The following is a 16,520-nucleotide window of genomic DNA, read 5'->3' as shown; positions in this document are numbered from 1 at the left end:
TAGAGTCAGGATAATATCTGGTTTACATCATGTCGTCTGAACTTACAAAACAAAAGTGTTATAATATAATAATGCAATAGTATTTCAGCAGGCTTATGCTCCAACACAGTAGCTTCCAATAGAGCAGCAGACAGCAACAGCAGAGTTGTCGATCATTTTAGCACTGGGATGTGCATTACACATGGTCCTCCTTCCAAACACTGTTCATACACACTCACTGTAACAGGTGAGTTTCTGCACACTAAGATGAGATGAACGAAAGACTAGAGAAGACCATCAAGTAGAAAAAACATTTATCAATATCTAGAAATTTTGTTAAGAGTAGTCATGACATGAATCGACTCTCAATTTTTGTAGGGTTTTCAAAGACCTCTACATGTATCTGCCTAAATGTCTTTCCTTGTTTTTGTTCATCATATTATTCCATAGATACAGATTTACAGATTTTTCTGTCTTATATTGGATAAAAATGAGTACATCTGTACATGGTAATGGTAAAGATTAGGTATGAGTCTTGGAGAGTTGGATGCATTTACATCTTTTCAACAAATGGAAACTTCCAGGAGGATGTAAGATTTGACTACTTCCTGGAAGAATTTACCAAGGTTCCCGCACATTTTCATGAACAAAAATTTCCAAACTTTTCCATGACTTTTCAAGGACCCATAATAAAGATTTTTTTTATTGCCCCACTTTTTCAAACATATCAGATTCAAACTCTATTCAATCATAATTTAAGCTAGCAGGCATACAGGGAGGGAGAGACGAACCCAGGGAGAAAATAACGAAACATACGTGATGGTTAACAAATTGTTGTCACACATCAACACGTATTAAAGCTACATTAAGCTGTCAGCTAAAGAAAATAAATTTGCCATTATGTTACATTATGTGGACTTCTATCCAGAAGATTTCATTATACACAGCAGGATTCTGTGACTTTTCAAGACCTTCAATGATTTTGACTAATTCAATGACTTTTCCAGGCCTGGAAAATGTGATTGTGAAATTTCATGACTTCCTCAGGTTTTCCATGACTGTGGGTACCCTGATTTACACTTGGCTGTTTGCAGTTAGATAGCTTTCCAATGAGCCAGTAATTTGGCTAAATTTAATTTCATTTATGAACCAGTGGGATAAGATAGGAGGCTTAAGTGTACTACATGACTAATGAGATGTTTGCTGTGGATAACTTCATAACAATTAATTATTTATGTCATGCATTTATAAAAGACATTCACATACAATTCTGCGGAGTGTGTGTCAATATCATTAAAAGAACGTTAGCATTGTGAAACACCCCTTGACACACCACAGCTTGAGACTATGAGTGTAAAAACCTGAATCAGACCATGAGTTAGTCAAGTTAAATACAAAATATCATTATTATCAAAGGTGAATGATGCAATTTCACCACGTCAAAAACAAAGGAAGCAGTGATGTGTATCAGCTTTATACGCTAACAGAACCTACACGTCTCTAACTACAAGCCAAAAATATATGAGTCCTGTTTTCTGTCTGACCTATGCTGTCATACATCTCTTGTACTTTCACATGAAAAAGGAAGTGGCTTCTATGATCTGCGGACAAATCTGAACAGTACAGCTTTTTAGTTCACATGCACACACATATCTTCATATAATCCTGTAGCTGCTCTGTGTTGCAATCTAGCCACAAACAAACTATGACCAAGTGCTCAGAGTAAAGTTAAAACTCGGGCTGTCAAAACAATGTGTTCACTTTGATTTATTAATCACTGAAAAAATAACGCATTAAAAAAATGAATGCTGATTAATCACGTTCCGTGGTGCCCTTTGACCTGGTGCGTTATTGAAGGCAACAGTGGTATTGTCACATGATGCTCAGCCCTGTGAATGGAACATTTACATTTACAAAAAGCCCCAATGGAACTGTTGATAGGAGCAACGTTCTCTGCAATTTCTGCAGTAAGGAATTTTCGTAGCATCGGAGAACTTAAACCCTCAAATATCACCTCAACCCAAAGCATTTGGCAGCAAACCTGAAGGTCTGAAGTAGCACTGCCTCTGACGCTAGAGCCAGCAGCCAACCTCGTCAAGCCACTAGACCAGGCTTTCAGACACAAACTGAGTAAGTGTACGGCTCTATCCAAATGTCCACCCTCTGAAATTGCTAAATGAGTCCTCGCAGACTTCAGCCCGTACTGTGATGAGTTCACCGTCATCACATTAAGTCTGAGGGCAGAGACCGCAAGACTGATAGACAGCTGTCAAGACAGTTTTACTCGCTGCTGAGCAGCGATTACTATCATTGTAACTGCTGTCAAATTCTGTCTGCTCATCTATCCCTGCAGATAAGATATAATATAATCATATAATATAATCATATATAGGGTTGTTTTATGAATGAACAAAATACATTTCTGTATAACATACAGACTGCAGACATTTAAATACAGAGGTGTTTGTGAATAAGAGCCTAAATAAAACTATGACTAAATAAACTGTGTAGGCTTGAGTAGATCCTTTGTTGTTTTTCAGCCATCTTTCTAGCCTATGTACTTGGCATTACACTGTGCAGCCTATAGGGTAGGCTGCAATAACACAATGCATTTTGATTCCCCTACATAGCGTGTTTTTCTAGATATTATTTATTATTTGGATAGCCCTGAGCACCCCCAGACTTCCCAGGAGCACCCTTGCAAAGTCTGCAAGTCTCCAAGTTCAGTGAAGTCAGGATATACCTGTACCGACTGACTCTCTCCCTTGCAAAATGGACTGCAATGGACTGCAAACCAGTGTTGGTGGTAGAGGACAGGGGTCAGTTGTGTCCAAAATCCAGCTGCTTTACTATAAGACGTCTGCCAAAATTAATTTGAATGTAAATTATTCAAATACTTTAACAGCAAAAGTTGATGTATGTGATTACTACAGATTAATTAATCACAGAGCATGTAATTAATTAGATTGATTCTTTTAACTGCTTGACAGCCCTAGTTAAAACTGAATAATGTTGTTTGGTTTATAGTGCTTCATCGCTCTCAGCTTTGATATCTGTTTCTGTGTGTGCTTGCGGTCATTTCCGGCTCCATTTCATATCAAGTTTAACATCTGAAAATGTGAATGAGGAAATGGTGGTGGTGGTTATGACATAATATCCATCCATCCATCGTCTAACTGCTTCATCCTCTTGAGGGTCGCGGGGGGGCTGGAGCCTATCCCAGCTGACATCGGGCGAAAGGCAGGGTACACCCTGGACAGGTCGCCAGACTATCGCAGGGCTGACACATAGAGACAAACAACCATTCACGCTCACATTCACACCTATGGACAATTTAGAGTTACCAATTAACCTAGTCCCCAATCTGCATGTCTTTGGACTGTGGGAGGAAGCCGGAGTGCCCAGAGAGAACCCACGCTGACACGGGGAGAACATGCAACCCTCTTGCTGTGAGGCGAGAGTGCTAACCACCACACCACCGTGCCGACATAATGTGTAAAGTATAAAGTATGTGTTGCCTCAGATTGCAATGTTAAATAATAGGACATTTTGAAACCATTTGTTTCCCTGTCATGTTTAGTGTTTGATCGACTATGTTGTGTTTGTATTCCATCGACTGACCCTGCTGCACTGAAAGCAGCTGCTGTGCTGTGGGGGAGTTAAAGCAGTGTTGTGTTTTTTTTGTTTTGGTAGTTTATTCTACAGCAGCAACACTGACACTTCAACGTCATTATCAGTGAAAAATCTGAATTCTGTTTAACACCTTTAAGTACTCGAGCATACTTGAAAAACCACAGATCAAATCACACTTCAAAAAAAGTTAATCAGTTCTCACGCGTGTATTGGGGAAAAAACAGTTTCATATGCAGAAAGGAAGACTAACAAGTTTTTATTGCTCAATTAGTTATGAAATTTTAACTGCACAGAGTGTGTGTGTCTTCCTGCTACCACTTCCTGAATACTGTCTGTTGATCTGAGAGACAGAGGCAGAAACAGAGCAGCATCAGAATAGAGCACAGCATTATATCTGTGATTCGGAAATACAAATTACATTAAAGCATCTGGTGTCGGAGAAATACAGCAACAGGGTGCAACAGGGTGCACTATACAGCAAATTGTGACTACTGTAAAGCTACTGAGACTCATCCAGTGTCTCCTTCCTTAAAATGTCTTTCAACATTTATGAAGACCCAAATCTGAATATGAATGTGAGATACTGCAAAGGAGCCAGAGATGACGGAGGAGACAAAGTGGAGAGACTGGTCGACATTTATGAGAGTGTGGATGCAGACCATCCTGTCTGTACACGGGATGAAGGTACAGAGTTTTTGAATACTGTAGAATCAATACTAAATGTTACTGATGTAATTTCTTTAATTAGGTGCTGAGTTATAAATGACATTTGTACATGATTGTGGTAAAATTGCTGAAATTATAGTAATAATCATTCTGAAAATAAGTTTGCTTTGCAACTGTGACATGTACATTTTACCACCTTAACAAAGGATCAATATACATTTGAGCATTTAATACTGATATTACATATATATTGTTTGTATCTTTAATTTGTTTCCTATTTTTACTCCTATTGTGATAATAATGCTGTATTCCTCACTAGCTCTCGAACTCAATCTGCATTTCACTGCACATATTGAATGAACACGTAGCAAAGAATACCTTTAAAATACTGAAATCCAGTCCTTGTAACATGAGCATTATGAGTTATTATGTGTGTGCTCTCATATTGTAATCTTCTTCTGAGTCTGTAGCGTATTCACAGTGACAAAATGACAAAAAAAATACCAGCACGCAAACTAAAGTTACCTGACTTTTAAGATTGTTCCCACGGTGCAGAAAAACAAAAATGGAAAGACAAATATTTTTGTGTAGTCATAAACTCTTGGAGAAACATACAGCTGCCAAATGTAAAATTTAAGTAGTGTTTTACAATTGTGGTTTGATTTATATTTTTTCACAACTTGTGTCATATTTCCTAGGTGTAAAATGATTACTAAATGAGCCCAATCCCATTCTTATTTTACCCCTGAGTGCCTCTTTACCCCTTGTAACAGCGTTACAGGGGGAGTGGTTGAAATATTCCCCTATAAAATGGGACAACCCTGCAAGGCCCTGATTTATCTTTATTTAGCTACAGTCTCTCCGTAGCAGCTAACCCAGAAGCAAAGTAACATATACAACCTCCGAGCTGAAGAATGAGCTGCTGCGCAATGACAGACTAGCCAGCAGACAAACCAGCAGCATGCACAGCCCCTGAGCCAGAGTATGAGAGCCGCTGCTTGATCAGCAGCTAACAGCAGCTAACGTTAGCACAAGGCACACACCCACAGCAGTGAGCAGTAACTGCTAACAGGCCGCATAGCTGATTTGGCCAGAAAAACTGGAAGGTATTTTCATGACGGCTGTTTAGCTTGTGTTTATATGATTGTGGCATTGAACAGAGATGTTTATTCACATACTTATTAGACTGAAAGAACTCAGTGAGCTTGTTGGACAAACACACCACTGACATACAGTGGGCAATAGATACAACACTGATAGCAAGTGCTGTAATGTCAGTATTCAAGTAGTTTTTATATTCAGAGGTAGGGGAGGGGTTAAGCTAAAATGGCATCAAGCAGGCTCTTAGGTCCTCCAAAAAAATCCTGGACAAAGGAATGATGAAAAACAGGTCAAACTCCACAGTTCAGTACTACACAGCTCCTCGTCTTTTGATGTTTTCAATCAAGTATTTTCTATCATATATAATGTATTTGGAAAGGAATGACTGATTTTGCCTATTTCATTCAGACCATAATTCCTGCTTTGTACAAAAAAAAAAAAAAAAATTAAAAGTCAAAGAAATTTCTCTGGCATTTTTACTTTTTTGTACCGAATCATGACACCACTGTATCATAGAGAACCAAACCGAGAATTTTGTGAATTCTCACACCCCTTTAATAATCGTATTATCACAATAACATTTGCCATTTATTTGTAGGAGACAGAATGCATGGATGATCACAATTTGTTCACAATTTAAGTTTGATGCTATCAATCAATAAAACAAGTCATTAAATACCAAAGAACACTGCTTCATGACAAGGCCACTAGCGGTGCACTGTGGGCTAACGTTGGCAACCTGTACTCCTGATAAACCTCCATGTTGAAGTGCCCAAGTTTACAGCAGATATAAACATGTTTACAGCCTGGTGCAAACATGTTTTTTGTCTCTTTGGTTAATTTTCCCTTTTCATGAAAACTGCAAGGAGGGTTATGGAAATATTTCAAAATGTGGGACTGCCATGCACAAATCAGTAGCCAGCTAGCTACTAGTAATTTTTTTGTCATGTTTGTTTTAAAGAAAAGGACAATAATAATTGAAACAACATGATAACACAATGGTTATTGTAACTTTTAATTCTTTATTAACGAGGAAAATGCATTTGTGGGTTTCTTTTGTTGCTTGTGCAGCCGTCCTGCTGATGATTTCTCATAACACTCTGATTGAAGTGTGCCTCTGAAAAACCTCCATTTGGAGGGCCAACACTTCACCCTACCCCTTCATCTCAACAACAATCAGAACACTCAACCCCTAAATGTGGATGTGCAAAACAGAGGGGTAAAGGGTTACATGATGGGGGCACATAAAGTTAGCTTGCTGTCAGCTCAAGTAGTAATGTTCTGTTTTTATGCCCTAGGAGCTGCCTGCTAACGTATCAAGATCAGATATTTATCTCAATATGTATGAGAATTGTGTTTTGGGGTTGCTTCCTGTAGCTTAAATGTCTTTGTTCTTGTCTGTTCAGACTAGCTGACATAAATCAAATGTGCTCTCTGTGTACTTTGCCCCTGCAGGAGCACACACTCAGAAGCATCTTGCAGCTGTCCAAAGAAACCCTTTAAGAACTGCTGCACAGGTTTTGGGTCTGCTGTGTCTACTGCTTGTAGCTGCAGTCATTGTCCTGACCACACTCTGTAAGGGCCTCATCTTTATTGTAACATCACATCTGACTGACTCAAAACCTTAATCAAGGGCTTTGATTTGACATCACTGCCCTGTGTTTTTGGTTTTCATCAGATATTTCAATCACTTTGGAAAAAGACCATCTGCAGAGCAATTATGAGGAGGTGCAGAGCAGTTACAACAACCTGAGTAAAAGTTTCTGCCACATACAGGGGACAGAAAGCCAGACGCAGGGGAACATTACAGGTGAGAGATGTTTAAAAGGAACACCTTTAATCTTATTTGTCATTAAATGATTTCAAATGTGTCACTAAAACACTTGATGGAACACAGAATGGGAGAGATTTCGATGCAGTTGTTACTACAAATCTACTGAGAGGAAAACCTGGACAGAGAGCAGAAGAGACTGTCAGGAGAGAGGAGCAGATCTGGTGATATTAAACAATAAAGAAGAACATGTGAGTGTCTGTTGACGTGTTCGTGCTTTACCGTAATGTAAGTCATACTATATGTGTGTCAGTGTGATTGTATAAAATGATTTTGGCACTCGGAGATAGTCAAAGTAAAAACAAGAATGACCGCCTCATGGTTTGCATGACTCTGTCAACCTGCCAAGTTGCAGTTACAGTTTACATCCATATCTGTGAAAACAAACCAAATGTGAAGAAATTTCCCTCAAGTCCCTCTTGAGGTATTGTGTTCACAAGCATGAGATGGATGCAAGGTCACAGTGACCTTGATCTTTGACCAAAAAATTCTAAAAAGTTCATTGTTGAGTCAAAGTGGATGTTTGTGCCAAATTTAAAATTCCCTTCAACGTGTTCTTGAGATATTGTGTTCATGAGAATGAGACTGAAATGAGAAGGAACAGATGTACAGACAGATGTATAGACAGATGTGCAGTCAAATGTGCGTACGGACAACCCTGAAACATAATGCATAACAAAGGCGCGTGGAGGCATAAAAAATGAAGAGAAACCCTCTGTATTTGGGCATTTATATTCTGTGACATGTCATAATTTTGTTTCAATACATTTCAGATGTTAATGTTGTTCTTTTATTCGAAAATGATAGTCTGAAGTTACTAGTTAGATTGCAGATCACGATTTATGTTAATGTTCTATATCCTTGTGTTTTGCTCGCTGCTTTATTAATCTTACCATGGACTGCATATGATATTTAGCTATTTGGCTCAACCTGGCATATTTACATCACAGCAAACTAAATGTTTGTTATCCCTGACCCTTAGAAAATGTACTTTTTATGTTCTTTATCCATTTCTGCTTCACCATGGAGATTTCTTTCCTTCAGAGATGGTCAAAACATGAAACATGCATTTGCAGCCACAGAAATACTAGTGTTTTAACAGAGGAATAATTATCTGCTCTTTTCCTTAATTTTTAGGAATTTGTCAGAAAACATCGAGATTCCTGGATCGGTCTGCATTCAGTGAAAAAAAGCGGCTGGGGGGACGCATGGGAATGGGTGGATGGATCAGTAACACAATATAGGTGAGATCTTTTATTATCATTATATATCAGGGTCATGGTGTATAGCTAATAGTTGGACGAAATTGAAAACTAAAAGGCAAGAGAGTTCCATAGATATTAATCGATCACTTATCAAGTTCATCATGTTTTTAAATGTTTGTATTTTGAATTAGATGTTTTAGATTAGCACTATGTCATTCAGAAAGTCTTAAGATAATCATTGAACATTCCAACCCATGGATTTAATTTGACATCAGAGGAACATGACGTGTGTATTTTTCTGCATCCCTGTACAAAATCTAAATCTGAAGGACTGAATTAGACATGCTTTGTGCCACCACATTCTGTACTTGAAGTGTGGCTCATATTGAAGAAGTCAAAAGCCAGAGGTTGAAGCCTCTGATCTCGGCTCTGACAGTTCAGGATAATGAACTTGCAGTCTACTGCTCGACCACATGGGGGCACCAACATGTTCATATATGTATATGTATATATATATATATATATATATGTATATCCTCCTCTGAGCTGCCCTCTTTACTGAAAGCAGAAAAAAAGTGGAAGACAAACAAAAAATGAGAAGAAACTGCTCACAGAATAAAAAACTAATTTCACTTCCTGAACTCTTCGTCTGTGGTGTAAACACCAGTTGAAAGACATTAAGAAATTTGAATCTCAAGTGTGTAGTCCTGACTTCATTATATGAGACAACAGCATCTATAATCTGATACCAACAAGGTTTTGTGGCTTTTACCTGTAACAATGTAATGCTTGTTCTACAGGCCCTGGCACCAAGGAGTCACTGTTAACCCTAAGGACAGGGTTGGGTTGACAGCATACATTGATCTGGAAGGAACATGGAGGCATACCAAGACTGGATCCAAACGATGGATCTGTGAGAGACAGATCTATTGAGTCTAACGTGTGCGTGTCATGTAACTGTGAATCTTTCTAAGGACCTTTGTTGCATGTTATTTTTCTTTTTTAAAAGTTCTTACTGCCCTTTCAAAAAAAACCCAAAAAACATAATAAAGGCAAAGATGAGAAAATAAACTGTACTGCATTAATGAGAAGTGACACATGGTAAAGTATGAAAAATGTTAATGATTTAAAAAAAATAGAATATTCAAAGAAACACATACACAGACTTTTCTGCTGTTCTCAGAGCCATAATAGTGGTGCAGCTGAAACCATACAGTTTGTCCTGAGGGTAATGCTAAAGGAAAGGTCATAGTGTATCTAGAATGAAAATGGTTCATCCACTGTGGTGTTAATTTAGTGGATTTTATAGAAAACTGCCCATAACTAGGACTGTACCTAAGTCAGAATTATGTCAGTTCAATCAGATTTAGCTTTTCAATACGAATATTCGACTTGTTTTTTTTCCATATAGAGTTTTAGAGTTTGAACAGTGTTCAGCTGGACGACAGATAAGAAATGTGCAACAAAGTTTTTTGTTGCCTCTGTATTGCAGCTGCCTGTACTGAAGAGCAGTGTGAAAGTGAGGAGAGCTTACTCTGCAACAAAATCTGGGGACCAAAATATCACCAGAAGTGCCCTGCACACTAATTGACAAAAAGAAAACAACTGCTTGACTTAAAGCAATCTCAGTCGACTGAAAGGTCTCCAGCTTTAGTGGGCGGCCCGACCAATTACATATCAGTGTTTCTTTTGTAGCACTGGAAGCCGTGGTGTGAGGTAGTTACCACGGGCCCGAGTGCATGCTAGGTGCTAGTTCTAAGGTGCGTACACACGCATCTGGCAACTGTTTTTAAAAATGCCAAAAGAATCAAGTCTAAGGAGCTTTACTATTTTGTTCTTTTTATTTCTTCTTTACTGGCGCTTTTCTGTTTAAAAGTCATGACTGTTCGCTGGGCTTGTAGATGTGCTCAGCCTGTCAGTCTTGACAGATATTGTACCTAAAATAGCTACTGTATCATATCGTCTTGTCACATGATCAAATAGAGACTTGACATTACACAACATGAACATACATGTTAACCAACAAGCAAAATTGCAGACCTGTATATGACAAAAAATATTAAAGAAAATAAATTATTTATTGAATCTAACAGTTTTTATATATAGTTTATTCATGGTTTTCCTAATTTATGTAGAATAAGCATTTAGTTTTGTAACAGATTGTTGCTGACTTTTCTACCAAAACAAAAAAGACAAGACAAGAAAATCATGATGGAGATGGGTTTGGAATATCCTATAGCAAATGGCACCATTCAATTTAATGTGAGTTCTTTGAACACAGGCATAGCTTTGAGCTGGCATTCTGAATCATTTGCAAGCCCCCCAGCCCCAGCCCACGGGCCCCAGTGAAACCAAACTGCCCCCACTGCCCATATTTACACCCCTAATTGGAAGATCTGACCTGAAGTTGGCGGTGCTGGAAACGTCAGGGTGTCATTACAATCATTCTCAAGACAATCTACAGTACAGTGGTAAAAATCTGTTAATTGTTACATCATGGATTGACAAAGAGATGGTGTAATATCTTGTTCCAAAGGAGAACATCTATTTTAATTAATCAATTGTCAAATTTTGGTCTGAAGACAGTTTCAGTTGAGGCAACAGGACTGAAAACGCTCTGCTATTAGTATCCATTTAATTGCTGGACATTATGATCCATTTTGAATTTATTTAATGAAAAGAACAAAAACATATTTTCATATTAAAGTATTTCTTTATTAGATTTGCTCAAAAGCAGATTAAAACAGAATCTGATAAGCTATTAAGTTTTTAGCTGTGATCTTTGATTTTGCATGTTGTGTGATATGCAATATTCATTTGAAATAACATTTGTATTTTTTTCCAACATTTTCGGAAAAATTTCGTCAGAATTCTATGGACGCAGATTCTGTGTGGGCCTGCTCACTAGTTCACCAGGGAGTAAAAGGCTTTGAAGCACACTCAGTGTGTTAGTCGTAGCTTTGATCTTTACTTTGATTTCTGATCGTGGATCCATGTACTGCTAACTATGCAGGATCACAAAAACTGTCAAATGAATGGGTGAGCAGGGTGGCATGCCAGGTACTCTGAGGGTACCTCAGACAGGCCAGTCTTTTATCATGGGGATTGGTAAATACACAGGAACACGGAGATCCAGCATTAGTGCTTAAAATAAGACTCTGAAACAGAAAATACAGTTTCTTACTGATTTATAAAGCTTCATCATGCTCAGCTCTGATATCTATTTCTGCATGTAGACATAGCTGACATTTTAGGACTCCATTTCATCTCAAGTTTAACATCTGATAATTGAGAATGATGGCCATGAGGAAGTGATGGTAGTGATGATAAGAGAATATGTCACATCCGTAGCAAGAACGCTTTAGTCAAAGTGTTACTTCAGGATGCCATGTTAAAATCCAATACATTCTGAAACCATTTGTCAGCTCAGGTTCACTTTTTGGTGCATTATATCATGTTTGTATTCCATCACCTGATCCTGCCAGCAGTTGCTGTGTGACACAGCTCTAAGGTTAAAGCAGTGTTTTTTGTTCCTTTGTCATCTATTCTATCGAACTACAGCAACAACACTGACATTTTTATGTCATTAACAGTGAACAATCTGAATTCTGTTAAACACATTTCAGCGCTCAAGCATACTTGACAAAACACAAACTGCTACCACTTCCTTAGTGCTTTCTAAAGAACAGAGAGACAGATGCAGATAAGAGAGACGGCAGCATCAGAATGGAGCACAGCATTGTATCTGTTATTCAGAAATACAAGCAGTAAATTGTGACTGTTGTTAAGTTACAGAGGTTTTTTTTTAGGAGTCTTCCAACTTTTGACCCAAATTTCACCATGAATGTGAGATACGGCAGAGGAGCAAGAGAGGACGGAGGAGACAGAGTGGAGAGACTGGACGACTACGAGAATGTGGACACTTTTACAGACCATCATGTTGATGTTTCAACACAAGATGGAGGTACGATGGTATTACATCCTGTTGAATCAATAATAAATATTAATGTCTCTTTTGTTTACTCTTTAAATTGTGGTTTTCAGAGTGAAACAAAGATGAAAAATATGAAGTATTTCAGTGCATGTGCATATTAGTTTGCAATAGTTAGCTTTATACCATGTTTAATTTAAATGTAGACAACAGGAAAATGTATATAAAAAAGATGAATTAAAAAGAATAAAAAAGAGGAATAATGGAATGAAGTGCACTTGTTTCACACCATCCCAATGAGAATTTTTTTCATGATATAAGTGCAGCAGGAGATCTTTAATAAGGGCAGAGTGGGTTGGAGCCTGTGCTTGCTTCCAGTTCAGTAACATTAGTTAGGGGAAACAAATGTTATGTTATAACCGTCAGTGGAGGCGGAAACTGAGTGTCTTGGGCCAGTTTGGATCTGATTGACCGTATACATGCAGGAGTAATTCGACCACCAATCACATTATCTGTGTGTGTTAGTCCGACTTTGGAGAAATTCTTTTTAGTAGAATTTCAGTCGGACTAACATGTCCACGTGTATTTTAGAAGTTTGATTTTAATGGGACTTCCACAATAAATCAGTTTTCTCTAATGTCAGGTAAAAGTACTTCAATTGTGTTCTTTGTGTACTTTGCCCCTGCAGGAGCACACACTCCAAAGCATCTCCCAGCTGTCCAAAGAAACCCTTTAAGAACTGCTGCACTGGTTGTGGGTCCCCTGCTGGTGGCTGGATGCATCATCCTGTTCAAACTCTGTAAAGATTTTGTCTTTGTTTAAATGTCGTATCTCCAATCACTCAAAACCTTCATCAGTGGGTTTAATTTTATATCATTGCTCTGTCTCTTTTTGGTTTTTACCAGATTGTTCAGTCATTTTGGAAAACAACCAGCTGAAGAGCCGTTATGAAGAGCTGCAGAGCAGTTATAAGGAGCTGCAGAGCAGTTACAACAACCTGAGTAACAGTTTCTGCCAGATACAGGGGACAGAAAGCCAGACGCAGGGGAACATTACAGGTGAGAGATGTTTAAAAAGGAACACTTTTAGTCTTATATATATTTGTCATTAAATGATTTGAAATGTGTCACTAAAACACTTGATGGAACACAGAATGGGAGAGATTTCGATGCAGTTGTTACTACAAATCTACTGAGAGGAAAACCTGGACAGAGAGCAGGAGAGACTGTCAGGAGAGAGGAGCAGATCTGGTGATAATAAACAACAAAGAAGAATATGTGAGTGTCTGTTGACGTTGTTTATGTCTGTGCATGTTCAGTGATCACTGCTTTTGCCAATCCTTTAGTCAGACAGAGAAACCCTCTGTATTTGAGTAATTTCATTGACACATTGTACTTTAACTTCAGTGCATTTCAAATGATAATTTTGTACTTGCTCCAAAACAATTGTCTGATGTTTCTAGTTCGATTGAAGTTTAAGATTTCATCAAAAATACATGTTATCTTGCAAAATTATCCAGACTCATATGTAGACATGACAATGTTTCAGATATGGATGTTGCTGCAAAGCACCTGCAAAGTTTGAGATATGGATGCTTCACAGTTCACACACATCTTAAAACCAGCAGTACAGAAGATCTATACAATCAGCACAGTTTTAAGGTGGACAACTGAGATTAGAGTCACCAATTTAGTATCCGACCAAATGTCTCCCCTTCTATTCAAGAAATATGATGTTGAGTAATGGCCAGAAAAGTGCTCTTGCAAAAAATGATGATGTCACGGTGAAGCTGACCTTTTGGATATAAAATGCCATTGCTTCAGTATTTTATCCTGTTAGACATTTTATGGAAAAAAGTGTTTTGTCAGGGCACAGTGACCTTAGCCTTTGACCTTAACCTTAGTCCTTAGTCTTGAGATATCTTGTGATAGATAGGGACTGACGCACAAACTGAAGCACGACTGGATGGACAACCTAAAAACATACTGCCTCTGGCCATGGCTATTCCCAGTGTGGAGGCATAAAAACAGAAAAAATTATGCTTGTATACTGTATATGTTTATACTCTGTATGTTCACTGTCTCTTGTCTCACTGGTTTTTTAATCTTCCCATAGAGTGGATGTAAGAGTTTAGTTATTTGGCTTAATCTGCCACATTTACATCACAACAAACTAAATGTTTGTTATCCCTGACCCTTAAAAACTAAACATATATGTATATATATATATATATATATATATTATTGTGGTATTTCTTTTCCATTTCTGCTTCACCATGGAGATTTCTTTCCTTCAGAGATGGTCAAAACATGAAACATGCATTTGCAGCCACAGAAATACTAGTGTTTTAACAGAGGAATAATTATCTGCTCTTTTCCTTAATTTTTAGGAATTTGTCAGAAAACATCGAGATTCCTGGATCGGTCTGCATTCAGTGAAAAAAAGCGGCTGGGAGGGCGGATGGGAATGGGTGGATGGATCAGTAACACAATATAGGTGAGATCTTTTATTATCATTATATATCAGGGTCATGGTGTATAGCTAATAGTTGGACGAAATTGAAAACTTCAACCCAAAAAAGTTCTATAAATAATAATCAATAATTTAGTCCAATATGTATTGTAATTAGCGCTACGTCACTCAGATGGTCTTCACATAATCAATGAAAAATTCTACCTATGGATTTAATTTGACATCAGAGGAACATGATGGGTGCATTTTTCTGCATCCCTGTACAAAATCCAAATCTGAAGAACTGAATTTGACATTCTTTGTGCCACCACATTGTGAACCTGACTTTTTGGCTTTAGTTACAATGTCAAAAGCCAGAGGTTGAAGCCACTGATGCCAGCTCATGACAGTTCAGGACAATGAACTTGCAGTCTACTGATCGACCACATGGGGGCGCCAACATGTTCATATTCATCCTCTGAGCTGCCCTCTTCACTGAAGGCAGAAAAAGGTGGAAGACAAAAAAAAAAGAAAAAGAAACTGCTCACAGGAAAAAAAAAAATCTTCTTCAGTTTGGCTTGAACAAAAAAAACAAAAAAACTAAAACAATCATTACTTCCTGAACTCTTCGTCTGTGGTGTACACACCAGTTGAAAGACATTAAGAAACTACATTTGAATCTCAAGTGTGTAGTCCTGACTTCATTATATGAGACAACAGCATCTATAATCTGATACCAACAAGGTTTTGTGGCTTTTACCTGTGACAATGTAATGCTTGTTCTACAGGGCCTGGCGCCAAGGAGTCACTGTTAACCCTAAGGACAGGGTTGGGTTGACAGCATACATTGATCTGGAAGGAAAATGGATGCATACCAAGACTGGATCCAAACGATGGATCTGTGAGAGACAGATCTATTGAGTCTAACATGTGTGTGTCATGTAACTGTAATATAATGGGCTATGCAATAGTTCTTACTGCCCTTCTTAAAAAATACATAATAAAGGCCATCATGAGAAAATGAACTGTACTGCATTACTTCAGAGGTGGAAGATGTAATAGTACAAAAAAGGCAAAAAACTTTCATGACTTAAAAACAATATTCAAAGAAACACATACACAGACTTTTCTGCTGTTCTGTTCAGAGCCTTAATAGTGGTGCAGCTAAAACCATACAGTTTGTCCTGAGGGTAATGCGAAAGGAAAGGTCATAGTGTATAGAGTAAAAATGATTCATCCACTGTGATGCTTGAAGGTGCCTTGTGAATTTAATAGCAATGTGACCATTACTAGGGCTGTACACAACTCAGAATTATGTCAGTCCAATCAGATTAGGCTGTTCAATATGAATATCTGACTATTATTCCTGTTTTTTCCATATAGAGTTTGAAAGTTTAAATGGTGTTTAGCGGGACGACGGATCAGAAATGTTCAACAATTTTTTGCCAACACTAGCTTACAAACAATAAGCCAGAGACTGTATTGCATTAAGTTGCTGTAAATTCATCACCTCTGAACAGAAGGCAGAAGATAATGTTACTTCAATGCGTTCTCATCCCAAGTCATCACATATCGGCACGTCTATATATTATGCGCTAGGTATCCTTCCGCATCTGCTGTTGATATTCTGGGAATCCACAATCAATGCCAGGATGTCAACAAAAGCACTTTGGCAGGTTTTGTCAACAAAAGCAAATGGTTAGGTTTAGAAAAAAAAAGAGAC

The 16,520-nt window shown here is 38.0% G+C and overlaps 2 protein-coding genes across 7 annotated transcripts in view; one reads left to right on the top strand and one right to left on the bottom strand.

Moving 5' to 3' along the window:
* The window catches only part of LOC125904188 (collagen alpha-1(XIV) chain-like), a 332,522-nt gene that overhangs the window by 32,091 nt on the left and 283,911 nt on the right, over nt 1–16,520 (bottom strand). The window lies entirely within an intron of this gene.
* Nucleotides 3,951–15,801, top strand: LOC125904206 (natural killer cells antigen CD94-like). 3 transcript variants are annotated; one of them, XM_049601459.1, is made up of 8 exons: nt 8,348–8,454; nt 9,216–9,328; nt 12,225–12,379; nt 13,035–13,145; nt 13,252–13,404; nt 13,499–13,623; nt 14,736–14,842; nt 15,586–15,801. In XM_049601459.1, exons 2-8 carry the CDS (start codon nt 9,291–9,293, stop codon nt 15,716–15,718), a joined length of 822 nt encoding a protein of 273 aa, XP_049457416.1. In that variant the 5' UTR covers nt 8,348–8,454; nt 9,216–9,290; the 3' UTR covers nt 15,719–15,801. The 3 variants fall into 3 exon arrangements, with proteins under 3 accessions (XP_049457418.1, XP_049457417.1, XP_049457416.1); XM_049601461.1 differs by lacking the exons at nt 13,035–13,145; nt 13,252–13,404; nt 13,499–13,623; nt 14,736–14,842; nt 15,586–15,801 and adding exons at nt 3,951–4,296; nt 6,835–6,954; nt 7,058–7,189; nt 7,277–7,401 and having other exon boundaries at nt 12,225–12,347; XM_049601460.1 differs by lacking the exons at nt 12,225–12,379; nt 13,035–13,145; nt 13,252–13,404; ... (1 more) ...; nt 14,736–14,842; nt 15,586–15,801 and adding exons at nt 3,951–4,296; nt 6,835–6,954; nt 7,058–7,189; nt 7,277–7,401 and having other exon boundaries at nt 9,216–11,981.

The sequence above is a fragment of the Epinephelus fuscoguttatus genome, linkage group LG17 (assembly GCF_011397635.1).
Source record: "Epinephelus fuscoguttatus linkage group LG17, E.fuscoguttatus.final_Chr_v1".
NCBI lineage: Eukaryota > Metazoa > Chordata > Actinopteri > Perciformes > Serranidae > Epinephelus > Epinephelus fuscoguttatus.
This window is presented reverse-complemented; position numbering and strand designations above follow the sequence as displayed.

Excerpts from the sequence above, each read along its gene's own strand:
- LOC125904206 (XM_049601459.1), top strand. The coding sequence starts at position 9,291 with ATGGAGGCATACCAAGACTGGATCCAAACGATGGATCT. Across the intron at positions 9,329-12,224 it reads TGGATCCAAACGATGGATCT|GAGTCTTCCAACTTTTGACC; the intron begins GTGAGAGACAGA and ends GTTTTTTTTTAG. Across the intron at positions 12,380-13,034 it reads TGTTTCAACACAAGATGGAG|GAGCACACACTCCAAAGCAT; the intron begins GTACGATGGTAT and ends TTGCCCCTGCAG.